General features: G+C 51.1%; 4 protein-coding genes across 4 annotated transcripts; 3 read left to right on the top strand and 1 right to left on the bottom strand.

Moving 5' to 3' along the window:
- Positions 1 to 601: 601 nt before the first annotated feature.
- LOC34619054 lies at positions 602 to 3,288 on the top strand. The gene is made up of 8 exons (XM_026338148.1): positions 602 to 1,097; positions 1,372 to 1,431; positions 1,837 to 1,979; positions 2,204 to 2,305; positions 2,470 to 2,539; positions 2,681 to 2,775; positions 2,901 to 2,972; positions 3,169 to 3,288. The coding sequence occupies exons 1-8, from the start codon at positions 602 to 604 to the stop codon at positions 3,286 to 3,288; spliced, it is 1,158 nt and encodes a 385-aa protein (XP_026193933.1).
- A 3,002-nt stretch (positions 3,289 to 6,290) lies between these two features.
- On the top strand, positions 6,291 to 12,478 carry LOC34619052. The gene is made up of 12 exons (XM_026338149.1): positions 6,291 to 6,348; positions 6,491 to 6,643; positions 6,725 to 7,659; positions 7,979 to 8,188; positions 8,331 to 8,524; positions 8,698 to 8,813; positions 9,041 to 9,124; positions 9,270 to 9,423; positions 9,530 to 9,783; positions 9,971 to 10,301; positions 10,451 to 10,561; positions 10,975 to 12,478. Exons 1-12 carry the CDS (start codon positions 6,291 to 6,293, stop codon positions 12,476 to 12,478), a joined length of 4,104 nt encoding a protein of 1,367 aa, XP_026193934.1.
- A 577-nt stretch (positions 12,479 to 13,055) lies between these two features.
- LOC34619051 (vacuolar fusion protein MON1 homolog) lies at positions 13,056 to 18,438 on the bottom strand. Its single transcript, XM_026338150.1, is given in 16 exon segments — positions 13,056 to 13,165; positions 13,312 to 13,378; positions 13,522 to 13,600; positions 14,138 to 14,204; positions 14,294 to 14,560; positions 14,743 to 14,841; positions 15,066 to 15,139; positions 15,579 to 15,864; positions 16,042 to 16,120; positions 16,292 to 16,418; positions 16,588 to 16,654; positions 16,841 to 16,875; positions 17,052 to 17,130; positions 17,331 to 17,793; positions 17,938 to 18,108; positions 18,307 to 18,438. Coding segments are annotated over 16 exon segments (2,202 nt in total).
- Positions 18,439 to 19,217: 779 nt separating this feature from the next.
- On the top strand, positions 19,218 to 20,418 carry LOC34619050. Its single transcript, XM_022732361.2, has 2 exons — positions 19,218 to 19,409; positions 19,648 to 20,418. Exons 1-2 carry the CDS (start codon positions 19,218 to 19,220, stop codon positions 20,416 to 20,418), a joined length of 963 nt encoding a protein of 320 aa, XP_022593015.2.
- Positions 20,419 to 20,967: the final 549 nt, after the last annotated feature.

The following is a 20,967-nucleotide window of genomic DNA, read 5'->3' on the forward strand; positions in this document are numbered from 1 at the left end:
GATTCTTCCTCCTTTCTAAGCAAGAGTGAATATAAACTTGATCCAGCTAGTGACACAGAGAGCGTGTAACGAGTGCATCCCCAAGCAAAGTGTGACCAAAGTTGAGCTCGCAATTTTCCACAAAACGGTTGATCCTAGGGAATGGGAGTCTGTGTCTAGATGAGGCGGCGGAATACCTAAGCCTTATGAGGTTTGGCGAGGTGGATTTGTCGATTTAGCAGTCTAACCAGATATTACTGGAATCGTACTCTTTGTTTCTGCTAGCAGCCCGGGGTGGGTAAAGGGCGCTGGAAGGAATCGTTGCTTAACAAAGCTGCTACAGAAGTCATTCGCTATTGCCATCGATGCCATGAAACTCCTGAGTTTTTCGACTTTTCAAAATATTTACTGGAGGATTTTATTTTAGTTGGTAGAGCTTTAGTACTTTACTGCTATCGATTGTCCTGCGCATGCGCGATGTGGGGCCGGTGGACTTGTACTTTTGGCGCTGCTGATGAGGCAGTTATTCTACTACTTCCTCTCGTGCTAACTTGAAAAGTCTCTGCCATTGCCAGCATCTTCAAGCGGGCCAAAAGTTTTGCGTGGATATCAGCTTTGTGCAATGGGCCGTCAAGCAGGAGCCAGCGCTGCAGAGAAGTCGCCTGCTGTAGCGGCTGGAGAAGCGGGGATTGCAGACTCAAAACGAGCGGCCAAAAGGGGAGCTGGTGTAACTGCTAGCAGGAAGGAGGAAGAGGCAACCACAGTCTCGAGGGGCCTAACCTTGTGCCACAGGGACTCGAAGAGGCCCCGGCTTCAACAGCAGCAACAGCAGCTGCAGCAGCGAAAAAATCACAAGCGCCAAGAGCTCCATGTAGAAGAAAAGGATCTGCTGGAACCCGAAGGAGATATTACTGCTGACTCTGAAGCGGGAAAAGCCGACCTTTCGGCAACGGCACCAGCGGCATCCGCTGAAGCATCAGCACCGCAAAAAGATGCTGTGGCAGTAGCCATTGATGCAGCAGTAGCAGCAGACCCGTATCTACTGGAGGATGCAGATTACTTGCGATCAGAACGGCGCTGGTTAAATCGCCAAAGGGTCCTGCTTCTAGGCAGCCGCGGTATCACAGCACGTTCGAGGCATCTCATGGAGGACCTTAAGAGACTCCTTCCGCACCATAAAGCAGAGGCAAGCATGTCCTCTAAATAATGCGTTATGGGATGGGGACATTACGAATGTCAGGCAAATCCTAAAGTCCATGCTGGAGGCCTATGAGAGCCCACCTGCCCTTTGCCGCTTATTGATACGGATAAGCAGTACGGCCAGGTGTTTTTGATTTTGGATGGTTTTTTGGGAATAAGGGCCGAGAGAATACATTTTGTGTGTGGTCGCAGACGAAGTGGGAGAAGAAGGAGAAGCTCCAGAATATTGCCGAACTCTGCCAACTGCGGTCGTAAGGCCTTCATGCTTTTGCAACTATCTTTGAAGCTGTTTAACAGGCTGCTGCTGGGATAGTCACTGCCATTATTTCTGTCGCAGTCATTCAGCTAGTGCCTTTTCCTTTGCTGTAATGCCTGCTTTAGCTGCTCGTGTTGTGGCTGCTGTTCTCTTAGGTGCAACGCCGTTGTGTATCTGGAACAACGAAAGAACGATGCGCTGCTGCATGTCACCAAAGTGCCTCTTGGTCCCACCTTTATTGCTAGAGTGATGAACGGTAGGAATTGGTGTTAAGCATCTAGAAGCTGGCTGTGTGTGCGTTTTGGCACCTGCAAATGGGACCGTGCTTCACTTCTGCTCGGCGCCGTATGCTGTGCCACCTCCAAACATCGTGGACTGGCAAGGATGATTGGGCTTGGTATTCTGCGCTTGCTGTTCAGTGGAGACTCTTAGCGAGTTGCGCCTCTCTGGGAATTGCTTGCTGCATTCAAGACCGTTGCTGGTCTTCGCCGCTGAATTCGACAGAGAGCCACAGTTCAGGGTTCTTAAGGAGTTGTTCACGCAGGTATGGATTGGAATTTAGGCATCGAGGTGTGGGATTCCGGTATGGAGTGTCTGAATCAGGGTTAGGGAGTCTGATTCGAAGCTTGCTAAGGGATCCGGGACTCTTGCTGTGAATTTGGATTGGGGGTTAAGGCGTCAGAAGAACTTCAAGCGCCCGCAACAGCTACCACTTAAGTGGTCAGGAATCTGGGGTTTGTTGTATAGGGTTGGCGATTATATGCGTAGGTTTTCGGTACACCGAGGAACCATCCTAAATCCAAGCCTTTCTTTGACCACGTGATGTGCTTCTTCGTCGCTGACTGCCGCATTTGGTTTAGGCACTACCAGGCAAGTCGGTGCTACGGGCTTCGTGTTACTGGTGTGGGGCAGAGTTTTGAGGGATTGGGTGCATGCACATTCCTCGCATTCTGGTTTGCTGCTCGAGGTTTTGACTATCACGTCTACGGGGCTTAAAGGTTGCCGATGAGGGTGTATGGTATTTGCTGTTTCAGGTTGCCCCTCTCGTGGTTGGGGAAGGCGGCGATGCAAACAATCCTCACAGACAAACTTACATCGAGATTGGTAGGGCTAGCACTTTTTTTTATAAACGCGCTGTTCGCTTTCCAAAACGATTATGGCTGTACATAGGCTACTAGCTGCGAGTAGCTTGCAGTTCTTTAAAGGTTTACGGATGAGGGCTGTGTGTTTGGCCATGTGTTTTAGGGCCTCGTTTTGTACTGGACCCCGTGAAGATTTTGGAAGGCAGCTTTTGCGGCAAAACTCTTTGGCGTAACGCCGTGTTCGTGAGAACTAGAGACGTGAGTCGAAGCTGAATGCCCGCAGCCCTTAATTTTTTGACATGTTTGCTGCGAGAGGGAAAGCTGAGACGTATTAGTGGTTCGATGGTCTAGATGTGTAATTTCAAGATTTTGCGCTTGCGCAGTTATTGAGGCCGCGGAGACTTCAGGCAGCGTTGGACTTCGCAAGGCGCCAGGAACAGAAGGAAAGGAGAAAGGTGATGACCCTGTACCTGTAGTACATGTAATGTGTTCGCCTACGAATGTACCAACTAAGGGTTTGAGCGTCGCTATGACCTTGTCGATCAAGCCTCGTAGTACATGTATTGTATGATATGTATTTTGGAGCTTCGGGTGTACGCTTTGGCTTAAGAGTTAAGGCTTCAGAGTTATGGTTTGATGTGGCTGACGCAGACGTACCTCGATGCAGTTATGCAGAACGAGCCAAGAAGCAAGTTGGCAAGGGAGAGCATTTTCGGTGTAGACAACGATCATAAGAAGCTAAACTCTAACAAATCAAAGTCTAAATCATGAATAAGAAGCTTGTGTGTTTGAAGAATACATTGATCCAATGACTGACGCAACTGTCTTACTTTTTACTTTGTGTAATGACGTGCGGTCCCCGTGGTAGGGAAGAAGGGAATACTGAGCATTAGTGGAATAGGCATTAGGGTGTGGTGGATTTGTAGTGGAGGAAAGTAACGGGAAGAATGTAACTCGCTGTTGCTTCCGGAAAGGTGTCGAGTTCCCCTTTCGAACTTAGATGGCTCGCAAGGAACGATTGTTAGCACAGTACACATAGATAGAGGCAATTGGAGATCAGGTAGTGGACTTGGGATCTTTTTGAGAGTGTGTAGTTACCGATTCTGCTGCTTTTAATGTTCCCTCGTACCAATATTTCTACTCCGCCGCAAAGTTGCTTCAGTGCTATGTGTGATCCTGCTGTTGCTGCTCCTGCAATTGCTGATGCTTGTATACTGCATCTACTGGCTGCCATATTAGTATGCACACTACTCGTGGCCCTTTATCGCACTTTGTCCCCTCGGGCAATCCCTTGCCACTAATCACTTCTATGCGTGAACGCGCTGTTAATGCCACACTGCGGCTGCGGTGATGGGCTGCCACGCGGAACCTCGGTCTATCCCGTTCACAATAATTTCACACCTGGAAAAACCGTAACTCCATGCCTGAAATCGGCATTATGCATAACTAACCAAAGCACTGAAACTCGATCCCGATACACTACTCTGCCCTTCCGGGTAGCCGCTCGTTTGCAGTGAAAGGACGACGAGCACAGGGACAGAGGGGGCGATATTCAATGCAGTGAAATAGGTTGAGGCCAGAAAGACCCCAATCTGAGGTTGGAATCAAATGTACATTACGTGCATTAGTACCTAAGGCAAAAGCAGCCCTCCATCAGTTTCTCGGGCTATATAAGCAGCCGCTTGAGCTACAGCTAGTAGTGCTCAATCAGAAAAACAAGGGTCTATGTTTCTGACCTTAGATTCTCACAAATACACTAGCATCGCAAAACAGCAACAATGCTGAAGCTCTTCACTTTTCAGTTTAGCGTTTACGGCTTCAACGTTTCGACAGCACTGGCCGCGGCTCGTTTCCACCATAGAACAAGCACCCTGCACGTCGGTTGCCCGGCACGTTGGTCTCTCCTGCCCACATATGATGCATTATTATCTCCCGTTAAATTCAGCGCTTCAACTCTATTTTTTGCTGTTTTTTTCTTTGCTGCCGAGCGTGAAGGCCAGTGTTGGCGGCGTTTCCTTTCAATCCCTGCCAGGCTTGACTTCGTAGTTTCCTCTGACCTTTGCCCTTTCATCCTCCACTCTGCCTCCGTAAGGCTTGTCTCTGCCGCATCTGGCTCTGCTTAATGCGCTCTGCGTGCCCTGTATAGGCGTCTGGCAGCATACTTGAAGATTGTTGTTCCTGGTGTTGCTCCGGCCATGCCTCTTCTCACATAGGCCACTAGCCTGTTCTAATCCTTACTGTTGATTCTCCTGGAAACGTCTGGAGCGTCTGCGCCGCACTGCCTCTGTGAGAGACAATGCAGGAGTAACTTCGGCCTCTTCTTGGATGGCATCATGGGGTGCCTTGGATGGCAGCTTGAGGTCCTTTCTCCTTCTCCCATGTTTCCTCCCTTCCTCTTCAAACGAGTGCATACCCACTTCTGAGGTGCGCGCCTCCTTGAAGGCCTCAGGCAAGGCAGATACAACAGCAGGACCTAACCCCCCGGACCTCCCCAAGGCATGGCTAGCGACATATGCCGCTATGGCTGCAAGAAAGGCCAAACGAAACAGTGCCATTGTTACTTCTACGGCTTAGCCACCTGAACCCTGGTAAGGTATAGTAAACACGAAACGAAGGGAGAAATACGCGACCTCGATGATGTCTCAGACCGACCGCCACAAGGAATAGCGGTTTAGGATGGTTGATTAAATACTTTGGGTGAGCATATGTGGTGACCTCAGGAAGAAAAATAGTGAGAGGTGAAATAAATACCGGTTCGTTATGGTGAAAACAGGTGATTGACCTTCAACCCGAGACCGTGGCGAGCCAGCTCGATCTAGGTTCGATCTGACCTCGATGGTGACTAGCAATGGCAGCAGCTTCTGCAGAAGCCATTGCACCAGCTCATTCAGTTTGCTTTTTAGTTTCCATGCTTGATTTCTGCAGCATTAGTGGGTAGATTCCGTTCAAAGGAAAATAATTGAATGTCCCAGTCCAGCGGTGACCCTGATGCCATCCAGAGCCGACTCACCAAACGCTCGCGTTGATTCTATTTTGTGTTTCCCCAGTTTATATTGCTATAGGGCTAGGTGAAACTGTAGGCTGAGTGTAGGAATGAAAGGAAGCGCTCGGAATCTCCCACAGAATCAGTAATTAGCCCTGACCCCCACTCCTACAATAAACACTCCGAAGCGGAGCAGGATTCTACGACGTAAGTACTATTCAACGGTATTGATACAAAAAAGGACGATTTAGTAAGTTTGACCTAAGATATCGAGGCGTATGGTATTGGAGTAGAGCTAAAGCTAGGGTTTACGCAGAGTGGAGGAAACATGGGGCCACGCAGTGGTGGACCGAGCAAGTAGAGCAGCCATTACGCCCTACGCCCTGCGTAAAACGCTCGAGAATCTAATTCCTAATCCGTTCATGGTAAACTTTAAACTCTCGGCTACGAAACGAAGGGGAGAGCAAAGGGTGCAATAAGCTTGAATCCCCTTTTCCAAAGGTTTTTACGAATCACTTGCAAGACATATCACGGCATCCCCGGGGCTTCGAAAACTACGCGTCCCCTAATAGAAGAACACAGTGGCACTAGTAGCCGCAGCATCGGTGGCTGCTGGGAAGCCACCTGATATGACAGAGAGGAAAGGCGATGGGAGATCGAATGAGAGGCAAGAGGCTAGGCACAGAGGGCCTAACTACACGAGGAAAGAGGCCACCACGCCCTCCTGAGGCAATAACTAGCCACTATTCACAACGTTTTCAGTGCAGTGGATAAAAGAACAGCAAGAACAATGATGGATGGAGCAGCATCAATGGCAGCACGAAACATAGTAGCCAACTCAGCAGTAGGTAACAAATTTCCCGCTGCGTTCTTTGTTGCATTTGCCCATCTGCAGACGCAATCTTCTTGTTTCACCTTCCACAGCTGCCTACGCTGGCTTTTCTACTACTGCAAACGTCCCTTCGCTCCGCGGCAACGGATCTAGAATAGGCTCGCAAACGATGTCTTCGAGAGCCAAGGAGTTGAAGGACCTGGCGTCTTCGCTGCTGACTCTAGACGCTGCAGCGTTGTCAAAAGCACCCTCCGAGCTGGAAGGCTCTGTAGCAGCAGTACCGCAAACTGGTGCAAGAGTGGAAGCAGCAGGCGAAGCCAGGGCCAGCTGCTTCAGAAGATGGAATCAGCAGCAAAGAAAGTCTTCCGACTGCGTTCACGCTCTTATGTTAGAGTCTTCTGCAGCAGCCAAAGCAGCGACAATAGTGGGCGCAGGATCAGGTGGCCACTCTCCCCGATCGACGCACCAAAGAAGAATCTCCACTTCAATGGAACCGCCTTGTGAGGCTCTTGCTGCAGCAACACAGATAGTGAAAGAGAAACAGAAGCAGTTGCTGCACCGTCTTGACAGCATTGCAGCAGGCGAGCGGCTTCTCATGCAGAGGCGCCAGCGAGAACAGCGCATCAAGGCACCCACAACTCGCAGCAGAATCACCGCTCCTGTAATGGGCCCACTGCAACACCCAGAAGAGCTGCGCCAACAGAAGCGGCGTCAACTCTTGCAGCAGCTGCAGGCGCATATTTGCCCCCAGGAGCAGCAAAACCCACTGTTGGAGCACTACCATCACCTTCAACAGCCGTCGCCGAAGCAGAAATGCTTCTATAGTAGCAAGCGCCCTCGTTCCTCAACACCAAGGCGACTGCACATGAAACTGCAGCAGCACCGACACCAGCCACAGGAGATACTTGAGGCGCAACCGCATACCCATTCGGATATGATGCATGAACATGAGCAGAAGATTTCGGCGATATTGAAGCAGCAGGAAGACCTGCTAACCGAGCAATCGCAGCATCAGTGGAAGCAAACGCAGTTCAATCACCAGCAGCCAAAACAGATGGGGTATGGATGTGGTACCTTTCTAACTGCCTGTGCAGATGCTGTTGGCTTTGGACTCCCTAATGGTGCAGCAAGCGGCAGCAATAACATTAGTCCTGTGAACGATGCGAACATCCATCGCAAAATTTTAGCACCAACTCCCGCCTTGAAGCCCCAGGGTGCTGGAACGACTGCAGTATCACCAGTTGCCGTTGCTTCAAGCTCAACAGTTTCATCTAGCACTGATAACCCTCGGAGTATTTTAAAAGACCTGACCCACACAATAGCTCGCGCAAGCAACAGTAGGCGCTACAGCAGCAGCAAAAACTTCCAGAAGCGGAAGAAAAAGCAGAAGAAGCAGCAACGAGATCAGCAGCATGTGCGTCTGCTAGACATGCAAATTGAAGGCTTCCGCCAGCTGCTGGAATTATCCAAAAGTAATGCTCTAACTCCTAAATCGTCTACTGTAAACAGGAGTAAGCACTGCTGCGGATAGCCGTTCGCGGCAGCAGCAGTAACAGGGCGTGCTGCACAACTTCCTTCGAGTATTATTATGCTTCACCCCAATGCAGTCAGTGCATGCGACTTCCATTCCTAATCCATGATTTAAGGCTGAATTCTGGTTTGAATTGCTGCTAGTTCTGGTACTCTGCTCTTATTGGGCTGCAGCAGCACCGCATTCCCTGGTGTTTGCACGGCGGCAACAGCTGCAGGAGCTTGCAGCCTCTAAGGCAGACAGTTTGCTGCACTTCACCGCAACTGCGGAGGCCGCAGCAGTAAGATGTGCCCTCATTGCTCAAGCACGAGACGCCTTCAAAAATGTAAGCATACACTAGATCGTGAACCTTACTCCGTTTAGTCCTAAGCCATAAATCGGCACATGTAGACGCTACCAATGCTAGAGGGTGCTGTCCCTGCCTGCTGCTACCACTCCTGCCATTGCTCCGATTGTTCTTGTCGCAGCACGTGACGATAAACGGGTGGCGGCTGCACCGCAATGTAATAAACACCGGCGCTAGTAGCAGAAGCCTTGGGATCTACACGCTCCGCGCTGCTGCCGCTGCATGGAAGGGCGATAAGCTACATCAAGCAGCAGAAGCAGCACTTGCAACCGAACAAGAGCTAAAAAAGAAAGCGGAAGAACTCTTGCCTTACAAGTAAGGCATGGGGTTTTGTATAGGTTTTTGGATGTAGGGTATGCCTCCACTGCCTTGGAAAAGGGTCGAGGTGCTCTGGTACAGATCACGAACATGCAGTACAAGCAATGGCTTTGGAGGTACTGGTATGAAAGCCGGGATGCACAGCGGGGTATTTGGGTTTTGTGATTTAGGCTGTGCATGATAAAGATCTCGGGTGCATATGGGAACCCGATGGCCCTGCTAAAGCAGCTGCAATCTCTGAAGGCGACTAAGAATGAGCTGCAAAAGCAGACGAACGAAATCAGCAGTAAATCCCAGATTACAGAATCTGAAAAGTGCCTGCCAGCGATAGCCATAAGCCAGCCTGTACAAATTACAAATTACGAGCGCTTCTAGTGGAAATTGCTAGCAACTCTCTATCATCATATTAAAGAGATTCTTGCTTGTCAGATAAGGGTTTTAAATATCAGGGTTTGGTTAGTACGGTTTAGGTGCGTGAAGTTTAATTTAGGCAAGCGAATTTTGGGTGCTCAGGGCGTATCGAAGAGGGCCAATCAGCATTTCTGAGATTTAAAGAAACAGCAAAGCAAGCAGAAGGAGCTTATCTAGCCACAATGAGTAAACCCTAAAAGGCTATGCTGTAAAACTATTCGTCACACTCAACACACCGATGTGGATAAATGAAACACTCTGCGCATAGGCCTAGGCTCAGCGATTCAAATTTAACACTCCAACCTTCAAGATTTTAGCCTGCACTTTACAGGCAAGATCCGGCAGGAGCTGGAGGAGGCAGAAGCGGCGGCTGAGAGCCTCGAGGCGGCAGCAGAAACAGTTGACAACAAGCACAGGGAGGCAGCTGCTACCTTGGGGCTGATCTGTCAAAAGACTCACTGCTTGTTTCAAGTGAACAAAAGGCTGTAAAGCATAAGCTATCGTGGTATATGCGAATTGTACCATCAGGGACGCAGGTAGTTATGACTCACTGAGAGTGCACCTTGATTTGCGGGTGAGCTCAGGTTAAAGGTACATGTCTTATGGTTTCTTGTTTGTTCAGAAATATGCAAGCAGCCGTTTTGCCTCTCGTTGCTACTTCAAGGGTCTGGAAAAAGTAGCAGTGGCAGCAAGGTCAGCGCCGGCAGAGAGCCCCTCAACCCACCGGCAACAGCAGCAGGAGCTGCAGTACTTAGTAGCGCAGCAACAACTTTCACGTCTGAGAGTGTTCTGCGAGCATGTAGAGGCCGTATTCGAGGTCCTACAAGAGGACGGCCGGAAATCCGGTAGGTTTGGAATTTAGCAGTTACACCGGAGTATCTCAAGATGCGCTTTATTGCCAATGTTGCTGCAGAAGTAAGGGCACTGCCGATACTAAATTCTCTAAGCCCTCATGAGGTACTAAGTGCGCATCCTGGCTAGAGGCTTGGATCATACGGGGTGTTTGCGCCCCGCGGTTCTTTGTGCGGGCAGCTCGGGCCCGTGCAGGCCGTGGAAAGTCATCTAGAAATGGAGAGCGCTTTTCGGTAGCCCCGGATACTTGGAATGCGACAGGCACAAAGTTCACCATAGATAATGTCAAGACGGCACCATTCTCGGTCTTGGGGCCTCAGGAAGTAGTAGAATTTATAACGGAAGGGGGACAGGGAATACATTGTCCAAATAAATGCCAAAAAGACAGTTTCCCTGACTCTAGATCCATCCTGGGGGCTCCACCAGCTACAGGATTTGCATCATCCGCTTCCAGTCGCCCTGGTGGACTGCCGCTGGCAGCAGGTGGCAAGAGGCCTGGAAGACATGTGCGGTTACGGCACTCTCCCAGAAGAGAATACCGAAAGGCATAAACAGGCGAAGGTACGACTGTGTAGAAATCTGTATCCCTAGACACTAAAGCCAGAATTATACTCTCAAGAGCCAAAACTCGAACATACAAGCCTTTAAGAGCTTGCAGAGAACCACTGTACAGCTCTCCAGCGCCGGGGCAATAGCGGCCCGTCGAAGTGACCTCTTGGACTCGGAAGCATTGAGCTCTGGGGACTGTTTTACTAATAATCGGCCATTCAAGTGCCCGCGTTCTCTACTTTAAGGCTCGGAGAAAAGGCACGGAGGCTTTTGGCCTTCCTGCTTCGGGAACCGCCTGGGAAATACACCAAACAGCATAACAATGTTTTGGGATTGGGCGGAAGGTTGGTAGTAAACACAAACCAGCATGGCTTGGGGTCTACAGATTGCCCGTTGTGCTTCAACAAAGCGGCTCATAGGCTGTGTGTGGATAGGGTATGGCCGACTAGCAGGGCCTCCAGCTGGGGCCCCGCCGCATGAGGCCCCACCAGCAGGAGCACGGCCATATCACAAAAATCATACGTAGTGGGCATCGAAGTACGAGCTGCAGTCACTGCGCTCAAGCCTACGGTATTTTGAGCATAAGCTGTTGCTTGCACTTTAAAAACCTCATCGCCTTATCTATTGTCCCGCAGGTCGTACCGGGTGTTTCCGTTAGTGGAAGTGATGGAATTGACCCATAAGCAGTGGCAGCAGCCTCAGTTTGCTGCTTTACTGCAGCAGCAGCTTCTGCAGCCAGTTTATAATGAGCAGCAACTGCAGGAACTCAAGCAGCAGGGTCGGGCGTTCGCTGTGGCGCCTGTAAGGGGTCCTGCGGGAATAAATAGGGGTCTAGGGTTTGTTGCACTGAGATCTCTTCCTGAAGGATTTATGGTTTATGAGGAGGCGCCTTTGCTTTCTCTGCAGCACACCGTAAACAAGTGCTTAGTTAAAGCGTGCTGCTGCTGTGGGGAACCCCTAGGGGGCCCACTCTTCCAGTTATCCCATTTTTTCTCAGCATCCCCGGAGTCTGCCCAGCACCTGAAGGCTCTGAACATAAACGTAGATCACCTAATGCCGGAACATCAGCCGCAGGAAATTGTTCCTTGCCCGGGGGGTTGTGGGGAGGCCTTCTGCTCCTCTGGATGTCTACAAAGAGACACAGTACATCAGCAGTTATGCGTGGGCCCACTGGATGAGGGCGCCCCCCTCGTTGCTTTTAAGCGATTTGCTATTGAGCACTGTGAAAACCTTCTTCTTGTTGCAGCAGCAATTGCAGCCGCGGCGACAGCAGCAGCGAGTGTGGTTGGGGGAAGTGGAGAAGCAACGACGGCAGCTGCGAAACAGCTGCTGTCTCTGCTCCTGCAACACGAGCACGGGTTGTGGGAAGAGACAGAGAGAACAGAGGATGAGTCTCCTGGGACGGATAGTGAGGCAGAGGAGGAGAATGAGCTTGACAGACGGGAAATAGTGACGAGAGGTACTGAGCTGTTGTTGTTGGGGCTGCGGGAGAAGTCAGAGGTTTATAATCATCTCGTCTCCGCATCATTGGTATCCCGGTTACTCTCCGTCTTTGAGCATTGTAACACAGACTTGCATCAAGCGAACCCACTAAATGCCTTCGTCTCACGCTGTCTCCTCAACCCCATGTCGGGCGGGTCAGAGGCGCTAAGGCACCTACTAGCTGAGAAGGAAGCAGTTCTTTTTTTGCTCTTCGGCTCCTCAGACAGAAATGAGGGGGAGGACACAGATTTTCGCGGGCCGGGAGAAGGGGTTCCGTCGTTGCACGCAATTAGGAATTACTACGCAAGCAAACCACTGCCTGAGCTCGCTCCTCCCCTTGAAGACCCCATGGTGCCCACTGAGGGCGACCTTCCGAAGTCCCCTCAAAATACCGGACGGGCATTTCCCCCCATGAAGGGCACTGCCTTTTACTGCTCTATGGCTCGCATTAATCACTGCTGCAATCCTAATATGAGGATTGAAGTGGGGGCTAGGGGCTGTTTACGGCTACGTCTAATTCGGGGTGTTGGATGCGGGGAAGAGCTATGCGTTTCCTATCTTGAAGGGGTGAGGGGGATGGAAAGGGAGGAAAGGAGACAGAGGCTTAAGGCCTTTGGATTTGACTGCAGTTGTCATCATTGTACTAGTGGCCTTTAATTCTAGGGCCTAAACCACCGCACTTGCCGTATGCCTTTTTTTGCATACCACGAAGACACACATGACGCTTCACAGCTGACCCTCCGATCTCAGCTGCTGCGGCTTATGTGATTTACGCCATTGCTGGTGCTGCACTTGTTTGCAAACACAATGATAAATTATGAGATTTTTGCTAATGGGAGCACCACACACTAGGAAGGTAACTGAAACTGAAAAAACAAGACAATGTCTGTCTGAAACCAAAGACCTACGCTGTAAGCGCCGGGTTGAGTACCACTCAGCCCCTAACTTCCCACCAGAAGTATACAATGACGCGCATGTTGAGCAAATCTGCCGAAACGCCATAGCAGCAGAGGTAGCTGCTGCAGAAACAGCTGTACATCAGAGTGAGAGGACACGGAAAGGGCTCAGGAGCAGCACTGGCACTCTGGTCTGCTGCCACTACGACCTCTGATGTAATTTGCAAAGCACGATATTTGAGAACTGCGCACTTTAGCGGTTCTGGTAACTGCTCACTTTGATGCAGCTAGCTACGAATCCAAAGCGCTTGCAGCAAGGACACTCGTCCGCAGCTGCTTTATTTCGGGACCGGTGTATGGACGAGGGGGGGAATGTTAGTTATGAAGAGGAATGGCTGTTGCTCCCGAATCCATTTGGCGAGCTGTTCCACCAACGCAGTTGCCATATCTGAGCAAGAAAATTGAACCCGACATTCCCGCACACAAAACGGCTGTGAGTAGAGGGCGAAGGCTTTACGACTGATCCGGAAATAGCTGTCGCATTTGCTGAGGCGGCAGAAACAGTTTTTCTGCACCAGCCCTCCTTTCGCGTACCTATCCATCGGGGGACACAGCAGAAGAAGAAGAAATCCGCCGCCAGCCACACATACACCTTCTCATCCTGCAAACAGAACTCTAGACCGAAACTGCAATATCGTATATGAAACCAACAAAGCTTTCGTGAAGCTCGGGAAGCACATGAATTTGCACATTGATTCCTCCTTGTGTCAAACCCTAAACGAGGAAGGAACCCGAAACACTTACTGTTGTTTCGATGTAGGAGTGGGCTGGGCGTTTTGCACACTGAACCATCTCCGCCGCGCTCGTGTACAGGGAGTAGACACTGCAGCACAACTTCCACCCCCGAATACATCAAGCTCCACACCCAGCAAAACTTGGGGCATGAGGATACACGTGAATTCCCTTACGATGTGTGTAGGAATAATGCCCAATGCAAGAAAAGGGTTTTTGCCTTCAGGAATGTTAGGGGTCCCGTATGGGATTTTATCGCAGTGGATTACATTTGGGGAGGAGCCTTAAGGCTTGGGCTTAGCACACAAAACTAGCGTACCGCTGCTGTTTGGCTGAATCTGCTGCGTATGCGTCACCAAAAGCAGAGGCAAAGAACTGCCGGAGAGACGGCACATATAGTGAGCAATGCAGCAGCCCTACCTCCCCCCACAGACAACGAGCTGCACAGAAGACAAGCCACAAATCTTATGTCTAAGCCTTAGCCCCTGAGCAACTACCATGCACAGCTAGAGGAGCAAGGCCACGGTAGCCAGTAGAACGATCAGGAAGTCACATCCCTATACTCGGTAACACTAGTTAGTCAAGCAGTGTGACAGCGAGGGCTCAGGATACAGGGCATGGCGCTTACGCAGTGCATATGGAGCGTATTCAAGAGAAGTTTCGATCGCCGCGAGGCAGCCAGTGTTCGTTAGCATCTGTGAAGCAGCATCAGCCTCAAACCAGAAACCGTACACAAAGGCCCCAAGGAGCAGCCACTTGATTTCCATTCCTCTTGGCAACAAGCCGTCAGCTAGCATAGAGATAGCTAAACGCTCATTCGCAGGCCTAAATCCCAAATTTTGGAATTTAGCTGTGATTCCTGATTCCCTGTGAACCTTAAACCCAATAATGGATCGCACCGCGAAGAGTTTGTTGCAGTGGCTGGCGAGTTCGTGGAACCTGATGGAGTCGGCGGGGGAGGAAATGGAGACGAATGCGACACGGGGTGTCAGGAAGCGGATGTAGGCATGCAGAAAGGCCCTGATAGATGATTGCGCGCAAAATAAGAAAAACAGGCCTGGGATAAATCATAAGAAACCAAGAAAGCGGCGAGGCTGGCTGAGCAGGAGATTAGTAAAAAGACGGAAATGTTTGTACACCGAGCTCTCCACCACCCACACACGTACATAGGAAAGGCGAACAGAGAGGAAGAGGAAGGATGCTAGGAGACGAGCAAATCAATAGAGGGTATGCCTTGCCTGTCATTAATGGTGGGAATGCATAGCGGCGTCCAGCTTTCCAGCTGCCGGAGGGCTAAAGAAGAGTTTACGAAGTTCGTCAACAAGCAGACATCTACGAGTACAGGACACACAGCCTCTGCCCTGGACGGTGCCCTCACTGGCTAGGTGTAGCTAGCTAGCCACCGTCGACAGCTCTCCGCTAATTAAATAAGCCTGCACCCTACCACGTAAGTCCTAAACCACATTTAAGCAGGAGATTTAAGGTGTATCTGCGATCCTGGGCTGCGTTTGGAGCAACAGAAAGTCACACGACCAGAGTCTTGCTGTGAAGCCTACCCGTCGGGCTAAGTTCGTATCCCTTTGCATAGGAGAGTGCAACAACGCGCTGCTCCGCAAGCAGCATGGTGGCACTAAACACAAACCCTCGAGCACAATGGTGAGGTCCTTGAGCACTATCCAGAGCGAAAGCAGAGGGAGTTAGGCAGTGAGTTAAGCACAAGGTCAGAGGAAAAACTGGTGCTGAGAGGGAGGTGGGCAGGCGAGATGGGCAGTAGAGGAAGGGCTGGGAGGAAGAATGGGAACCGAGGGCCTGACACACTCACGGCCAGGAAGATGCACAAAGAGCCATGGAGAGGGTGACCCATGCAAAGTGAGACGAAGCGATTGACGAAAGAAAAGGTAAAAGCGTTAAATAGAGGGTCAAAATGACGTGCAAGCACACAGTTTTCTCGTTGAGGAAGGGGATGGAGAGAAGATGGAAAGGGCCACAATGTTCAGGTAAGCACACTCGCAGGCGGAAGGAAAGGCCAGGAAGGGCGAGAAGCAGGAAGAAAGACAGGGATAGCTCACAGGACATTGGGGGTGGGGCTGTTCTTGACTGCGGTGCATGCAATATGCCTCATCGTGCTGCTGAGGGGCAGCGGCTCGAATGCTCCGCTTATCGCCAGAGCAGCGGACTGCTGCTCCTGCAGCAGTTGCTGCTGTTGTAGCTGCTCTGCAGTCGCAGCTGCGGGTGCGGCTGTTGCCCCAGATGCGTCCACGGCAGCGCAGTTCTTTTGCATCAACATGGGCAGCAGGACGGAGAGCATGGAATGAAAGTACATATGGTGAAGCCCGCGAAATATCCCGTCCGTGCCTGCATCCCCAGTAGAAAACAAGGCACGCAGAATGAAGATGCTTCTCAGCAGCATGCCACAAGCACCAGCCGCAGAAGAGGCACTACTTGAAGCAACTGCCGCGAGAGCCCTAACAGAAATACTCCCAGGAACAGGAGCACTGGTAGCAATAGCGAATACAGCAGCTGTAGTCGCACCACCCATAAGCGGCCGGACGTCAAAGCTCGGACGAATGAGAAGGGTGCGCTCTACCTCCTTTGTCAGAATACACAGCAGCTGCACCAGGTCAAAGCAACAACAAAGGAACAAAACTGGGCATCTCCAATGGCGTCTTTGCTATACTCCGGATACAAAAGCAAGTGCTACCACCGCGGAAGAATTCGACTAGGTTAATGTGAAGCATTATCAGCAACAGCGCGTGGGGTGGATCTGTTCTACGAACAGGACCTGTCTGTGTAGCAGCATGAGATACGCTCTAGCAGTGTTGTTATTCAAGTTCTGTCGATCGAAGATGACCAGATAGAAGGGGCCTCGACAAAGGAATACAAAGCGACCGCCGCAGAAACGGAAATGCCTGCAGCATACCGCTCATCACAAACCCTCCGATCACTTTTTGCGAGACCATAATGCGAGGAATGCTTTCACACCAAACCGATTCTACGGTAATCTTCTAGAGGCTAAAATGAAAGTCTAAACGCCACGGCACCAACAAATCACAAATCCTGTAAAATTCAAGCCCTCACCGAACAACATCTGGTGGCTTGTCGCCACGAAACCTTTCCAGCTTTGAAACGATTGCTGACAGCGCCCCTGAACACAAAACGTTACACATCAGACCCAAAGTCATAAGGCCGAAAAGGTCAAAGAACGTTCAAGCTGGGCATCGTACAGTATTTGGCTGACATCTCAAATGCGAATTTATTCAGGAAACGGTATTAGGCTTTGAATGTCATGGCTAGAGTGTACGGTTCGCGGGTTGAAGCCACGGAAACGCACCCGCAAAGGAGCCAAGGTTCTCTTCCTTGCCGTAGCTAAAACGAAAGGCACAACGAAGTTGTTGGTGAGTTGCATGACGGAACTGCGTTTGACACTGTGACTACAGCTGCTGCAAGTGGTGATGCTAGGATTGACTACGTCCTCTGGGAGAGACAGGCAAAAAATCTGGACGAGTTCGAAAGCCAACATGTAAGTGAGGGTCTAGGGTTACCGGGAGTAAACGGGCTTGCCCGAATATGAGAAAATGAATGTGTGTCTCTTGTGGAGATACCAGTTGGCGCTGCTGGCATCTGCAGCACACAAGCGACGAACCCTTGATCCAAAGGGCAAAATCTTCGCGGAAAACTAGGGAAGATGTGACAGTCCTTTTTCTGCAGTACCCAAACTATGATCGTTGAACCTAAAGCCACATGTCTGTAAACCTCCACTCTCAGGGAACCTGTGAATACTGCCTTGGGTGAAGTAGCCGAGCTGTGCCGTGTGTATTTGCCTTCTTCAGGGTGTTTCTTGGCTGCCATTTGCTGTGCAGTTTGCTGTAGTTGACCCCCGATGTCCGAGGCATAGCCTAGCCTGGTCTCTGCCAGCTTGCGGATGCCTGCCACTACTGTTGCCTCGGTGGTTCCTTCAGATGATGACTCCGTGGCTTCATCTCCTGCTGCTGCCTCTACATCTGCATGAGGTATTCCTAGTCCTGCAGCAGGAGCTGCACCATCGAAAGGCCCGCCTTCATTCCCCTGTTGCGCCGTTACTACCTTGTGCGCCACGTGGACGGCATCAGGGGTGGTTGAGGTTTGATAATGGGCTACGCTAGTAGCGGTCGCAACGTTGGGAGTGCCGATGGTGGTTGAGGTTCCCATGCCAACGCTACGGGGGCTGTTGGTACTGCCCACTGGTAGTGCCCCCTCAGCTGCTGCAACAGCTGCTGCAACGACTGCAGCAGCTGCTGTAGCACCTGCCGCTGGAGTGGTAGCGGCAATTGCTGTAGTAGAAGCGTTGGTATTGATGTCGAGCTCTTCACCTTGTACATGCCCTGCTGCACTCCCTGACACTTCGAGGCCAGAGTCGAAGCCCTGCTTGCTGCTACCACTGATGCTGCTGCTGGAATTTTCGCGGTTGGATGTGCTGGAACTGCTACTGCTGCTGTTCGTCCTGCTTGCCTGAGCGAACCCGTCGGCATCCCCCCTCGGTCCAAGTGGACTGGTGTCCTTGCTTGTTGCCGTTGTGCTGCTATTACAGGAGCTGCCATTGAAACTGCCCCTTGCGCCTTGCTGTGGCGGAACAGTTGCAATCTTTGGTCTTCGCAGAAATGTCTGCTCCGATGCTAGTGCTTCTACTGCTGCTGCTGCTTCTGCCGTCGCTGCCCCGTCTGCCATTACTGCTGCTTCTACCGCCGCTGCTGCTTCCTCTGCTGCGGCGTTTGCTTCTGCAGCGGGGATTCCCTCTCCATACACTATGTTGCGGTCATTGCTGCTGCTGCTCTCGTCGTTTCTCATTGTAGCTTCATCCTCGAAGAAACACCAGACACTTGCTGCTGCTGCTGCTGCCGCACTTGCTTCTTCTGGTGGAGCTGCCAGCCTGTTTTGCTGCTGCTGTGCCATGCTGTAAGCAAACTGATGCTGCTGAAATTTGCTTCTCCCTAAAATGGCGTCGATGGAGATGCCTCGTGCGCTGCTGCGAAACGGGGTTGGCACGACTGCAATAACAGGCCAGGAGGGCACAGCCGACACTGAAGTGTTCTCTGCTGTCCTTATCGCTCTTGCAGGATGTACAATTGCATGCAGCATAGCACACACTTGCGCGTGTTATGCAGCTCTCTTGCCAGCTCATCCACTTGCTTCTTCGGCCGCCTTGGCGATAAGAAAGCATGTGGCGCTGTTTGCTGCAGCTCCTGCCACATACGAGTAGCTGGTGTTGCTGGTACAGAAAGCCTTCTACAGTTGTCTGCTGCAGCCAAAAAAGCCAAAATGACGTAGAGGAACGTTGACGAATTGGCTTTTGGACAGACTGATACCACTCATGGTCTTGCTATTCTTGCCCGGACCCGTCGGCAGCGGCAGCTCCGCCATGCAGTTGCTGGCACTGGTAGCTTGCTGCTGCTGCATCCCATGTCCCTTTACGTCGATTCCACATCATAGCCACCAAAGGCTAGCCTGAGACATTACTTAAACGTAGAGACCCCATCTTTAGCAGCAGTAGCCGCAGCGTACCGCTTTTCTAAGGAGCCTTGTCTTCGAGACCCCATGTTGCCATAGCAGGCGTTAGCAGAGTGGTTTGAATGCCAACAGAGCCATTGCAGGGGGTTCTGTCTCTTTGCCGGCAACAGCCTGACCAGAACGAGCAGCGGGGGTTCCTGCTGCAGGACGAACCTTGCGGTGTAATGTTGGAGGCTGAGCTACTGCAGCTGCTACAGCATTCGCGCCAGCAGCTCCAGCAGCTGAAGCTTCAGCAACTGCAGGTGCATGATTGTTGTGAAGGACCTGGTGCTACTGGGGAAAGTGGCAGCAGCAAAGATGGAATGTCTCCGGGCTACTGTGGCCACGCAGAGGCTTCTTGGGCGTGTCTGCTGCAGGTCGGTTGCTGATTTTTCTTTGACTCCTACTCCTGCATATGCTTATTCTGATTCCGACGCTTGTAATGACGTGGCTTTCGCCAGATTGCTTTCCGTGCTTTGCTGTTTACTCCTGCACTCCTGCTCCTGCAAATGGGTCTTCTCATTCCGATGCGTTCGATACGGTGGTCTTCCTAATGATACCCCTCCAATGCGTTCTTCTTTAAGGGCCTGACCTCAACTAACACGTGCGCTTCAGAACCTGCGGACAGCCTTGGAGCTCCGTCAACAGCTAAATCAGCAGCAACAGGATACGCAAGAGGCGTCAGCTGCAGCGACTTCAGCTGCATCGATAGAGGCCATTATGCAGGACTTGGAATACCATTACCGCAACGGTAAGCGCTGCGAGAGCCTCCAGAGGCCGCTGCTCCAGCTTCGACGGAAATATGTTTACTGGCACCAGAGGCAGCAGCATCAGAAAGTACTTCTGGAATTGGTCGACTGGGTGCTAGCCGACATTGAAGTGTGGGCTCAGGAGGCGCCAAGCGACGATGAAATGGCTGCCTCAATGCAACTAGAAACTTCTGCAGCAGCTAAAGAATCAATGCCACCAACGCACCACCAGCTGCTCTCGGCAATAGAGCAACGCCAGCAGGGTGCAAAACAAGAGCACGAAGAACGCCAGTTGTTGCTGCAGCACATTGGCAATGGCGGCAGCAGTGGCGCAATGGTACCCACAGCAGTGTACGATGAAAGCGCCCTTATTGAGGAAGACCTCTTGGGAGCGGCTACAGAGATGAAGCAGGGAGCCCTAAGATTTAGAGAAACACTGCAAAAGGACAATCGTATGCTGGAGCGCACGTCGGCTACACAAGACACAATGCAGCAGCAGCAAATAAAAGGCGTTGAGGCAGCTAAAAAACTGTTGCGCTTCTCCTTCTTCTCCTCCCTCATGCCTCTAGTGCAACTGGCCATCGCCCTAATGATCACCATGGCCATGATATTTGTTATTCTCTTTACACCTGGCTAAGCAGGTCAAATCCTGAATGCAACGTTTAAATGTTTTACCGTAACCAGCCAGTCCCATAAAAATTGAGCTATGGAAACAATGGCTCATGAACTCTTGAAGCAATTGGTCCTCAGTAGATATAATACATTCGCGTCTGCCGGGAAAGCGCAACGAACTGGAAATCGGACAATAAGTGGGCACTGACGGTCACACTGGGATACACGCAAGGGAACACGCATGGGTATCCACCAAGACAGGAGAATGTAGATAGCATAGCATTATGAGACAGGAAGGCACGACAGGATATACGGACAGGCAGAAGATTTTAGTAGAGGCGCTCAATAGAAGAGCGCAACGGAATTGGAGGCGCACGGTAAGAAGTTGACTGGCGAAAAGGAAAATCAGGCCAACAGCAAGGGTATGGATGCACCAGGGCTGTTCACGATGCACAGTCAATGACAAATGGTCAGAGAAAGGTAGAGCAGACCGAGCACTTGTGGCGTAGCTGCAAACGGTAAAGTAGGTGTGAGCTCACCACCAACGCGCTGGTAGGATCACCGTAGGCTATCC

Source organism: Cyclospora cayetanensis, unplaced genomic scaffold (assembly GCF_002999335.1).
Source record: "Cyclospora cayetanensis isolate NF1_C8 unplaced genomic scaffold, CcayRef3 CcayRef3_contig_233, whole genome shotgun sequence".
NCBI lineage: Eukaryota > Apicomplexa > Conoidasida > Eucoccidiorida > Eimeriidae > Cyclospora > Cyclospora cayetanensis.

Coding starts and splice junctions, on each gene's coding strand:
- LOC34619054 (XM_026338148.1), top strand. CDS start 602: ATGGGCCGTCAAGCAGGAGCCAGCGCTGCAGAGAAGTCGCCTGCTGTA. Junction 2,306..2,469: donor TTTGGTTTAGGCACTACCAG/GCAAGTCGGTGC, acceptor TTGCTGTTTCAG/GTTGCCCCTCTCGTGGTTGG. Junction 2,540..2,680: donor ACAAACTTACATCGAGATTG/GTAGGGCTAGCA, acceptor CATGTGTTTTAG/GGCCTCGTTTTGTACTGGAC.
- LOC34619052 (XM_026338149.1), top strand. CDS start 6,291: ATGATGGATGGAGCAGCATCAATGGCAGCACGAAACATAGTAGCCAAC. Junction 6,644..6,724: donor TGCAAGAGTGGAAGCAGCAG/GCGAAGCCAGGG, acceptor CTCTTATGTTAG/AGTCTTCTGCAGCAGCCAAA. Junction 9,784..9,970: donor AGAGGACGGCCGGAAATCCG/GTAGGTTTGGAA, acceptor TTGTGCGGGCAG/CTCGGGCCCGTGCAGGCCGT.
- LOC34619050 (XM_022732361.2), top strand. CDS start 19,218: ATGTTGGAGGCTGAGCTACTGCAGCTGCTACAGCATTCGCGCCAGCAG. Junction 19,410..19,647: donor CTTGGGCGTGTCTGCTGCAG/GTCGGTTGCTGA, acceptor CGTGCGCTTCAG/AACCTGCGGACAGCCTTGGA.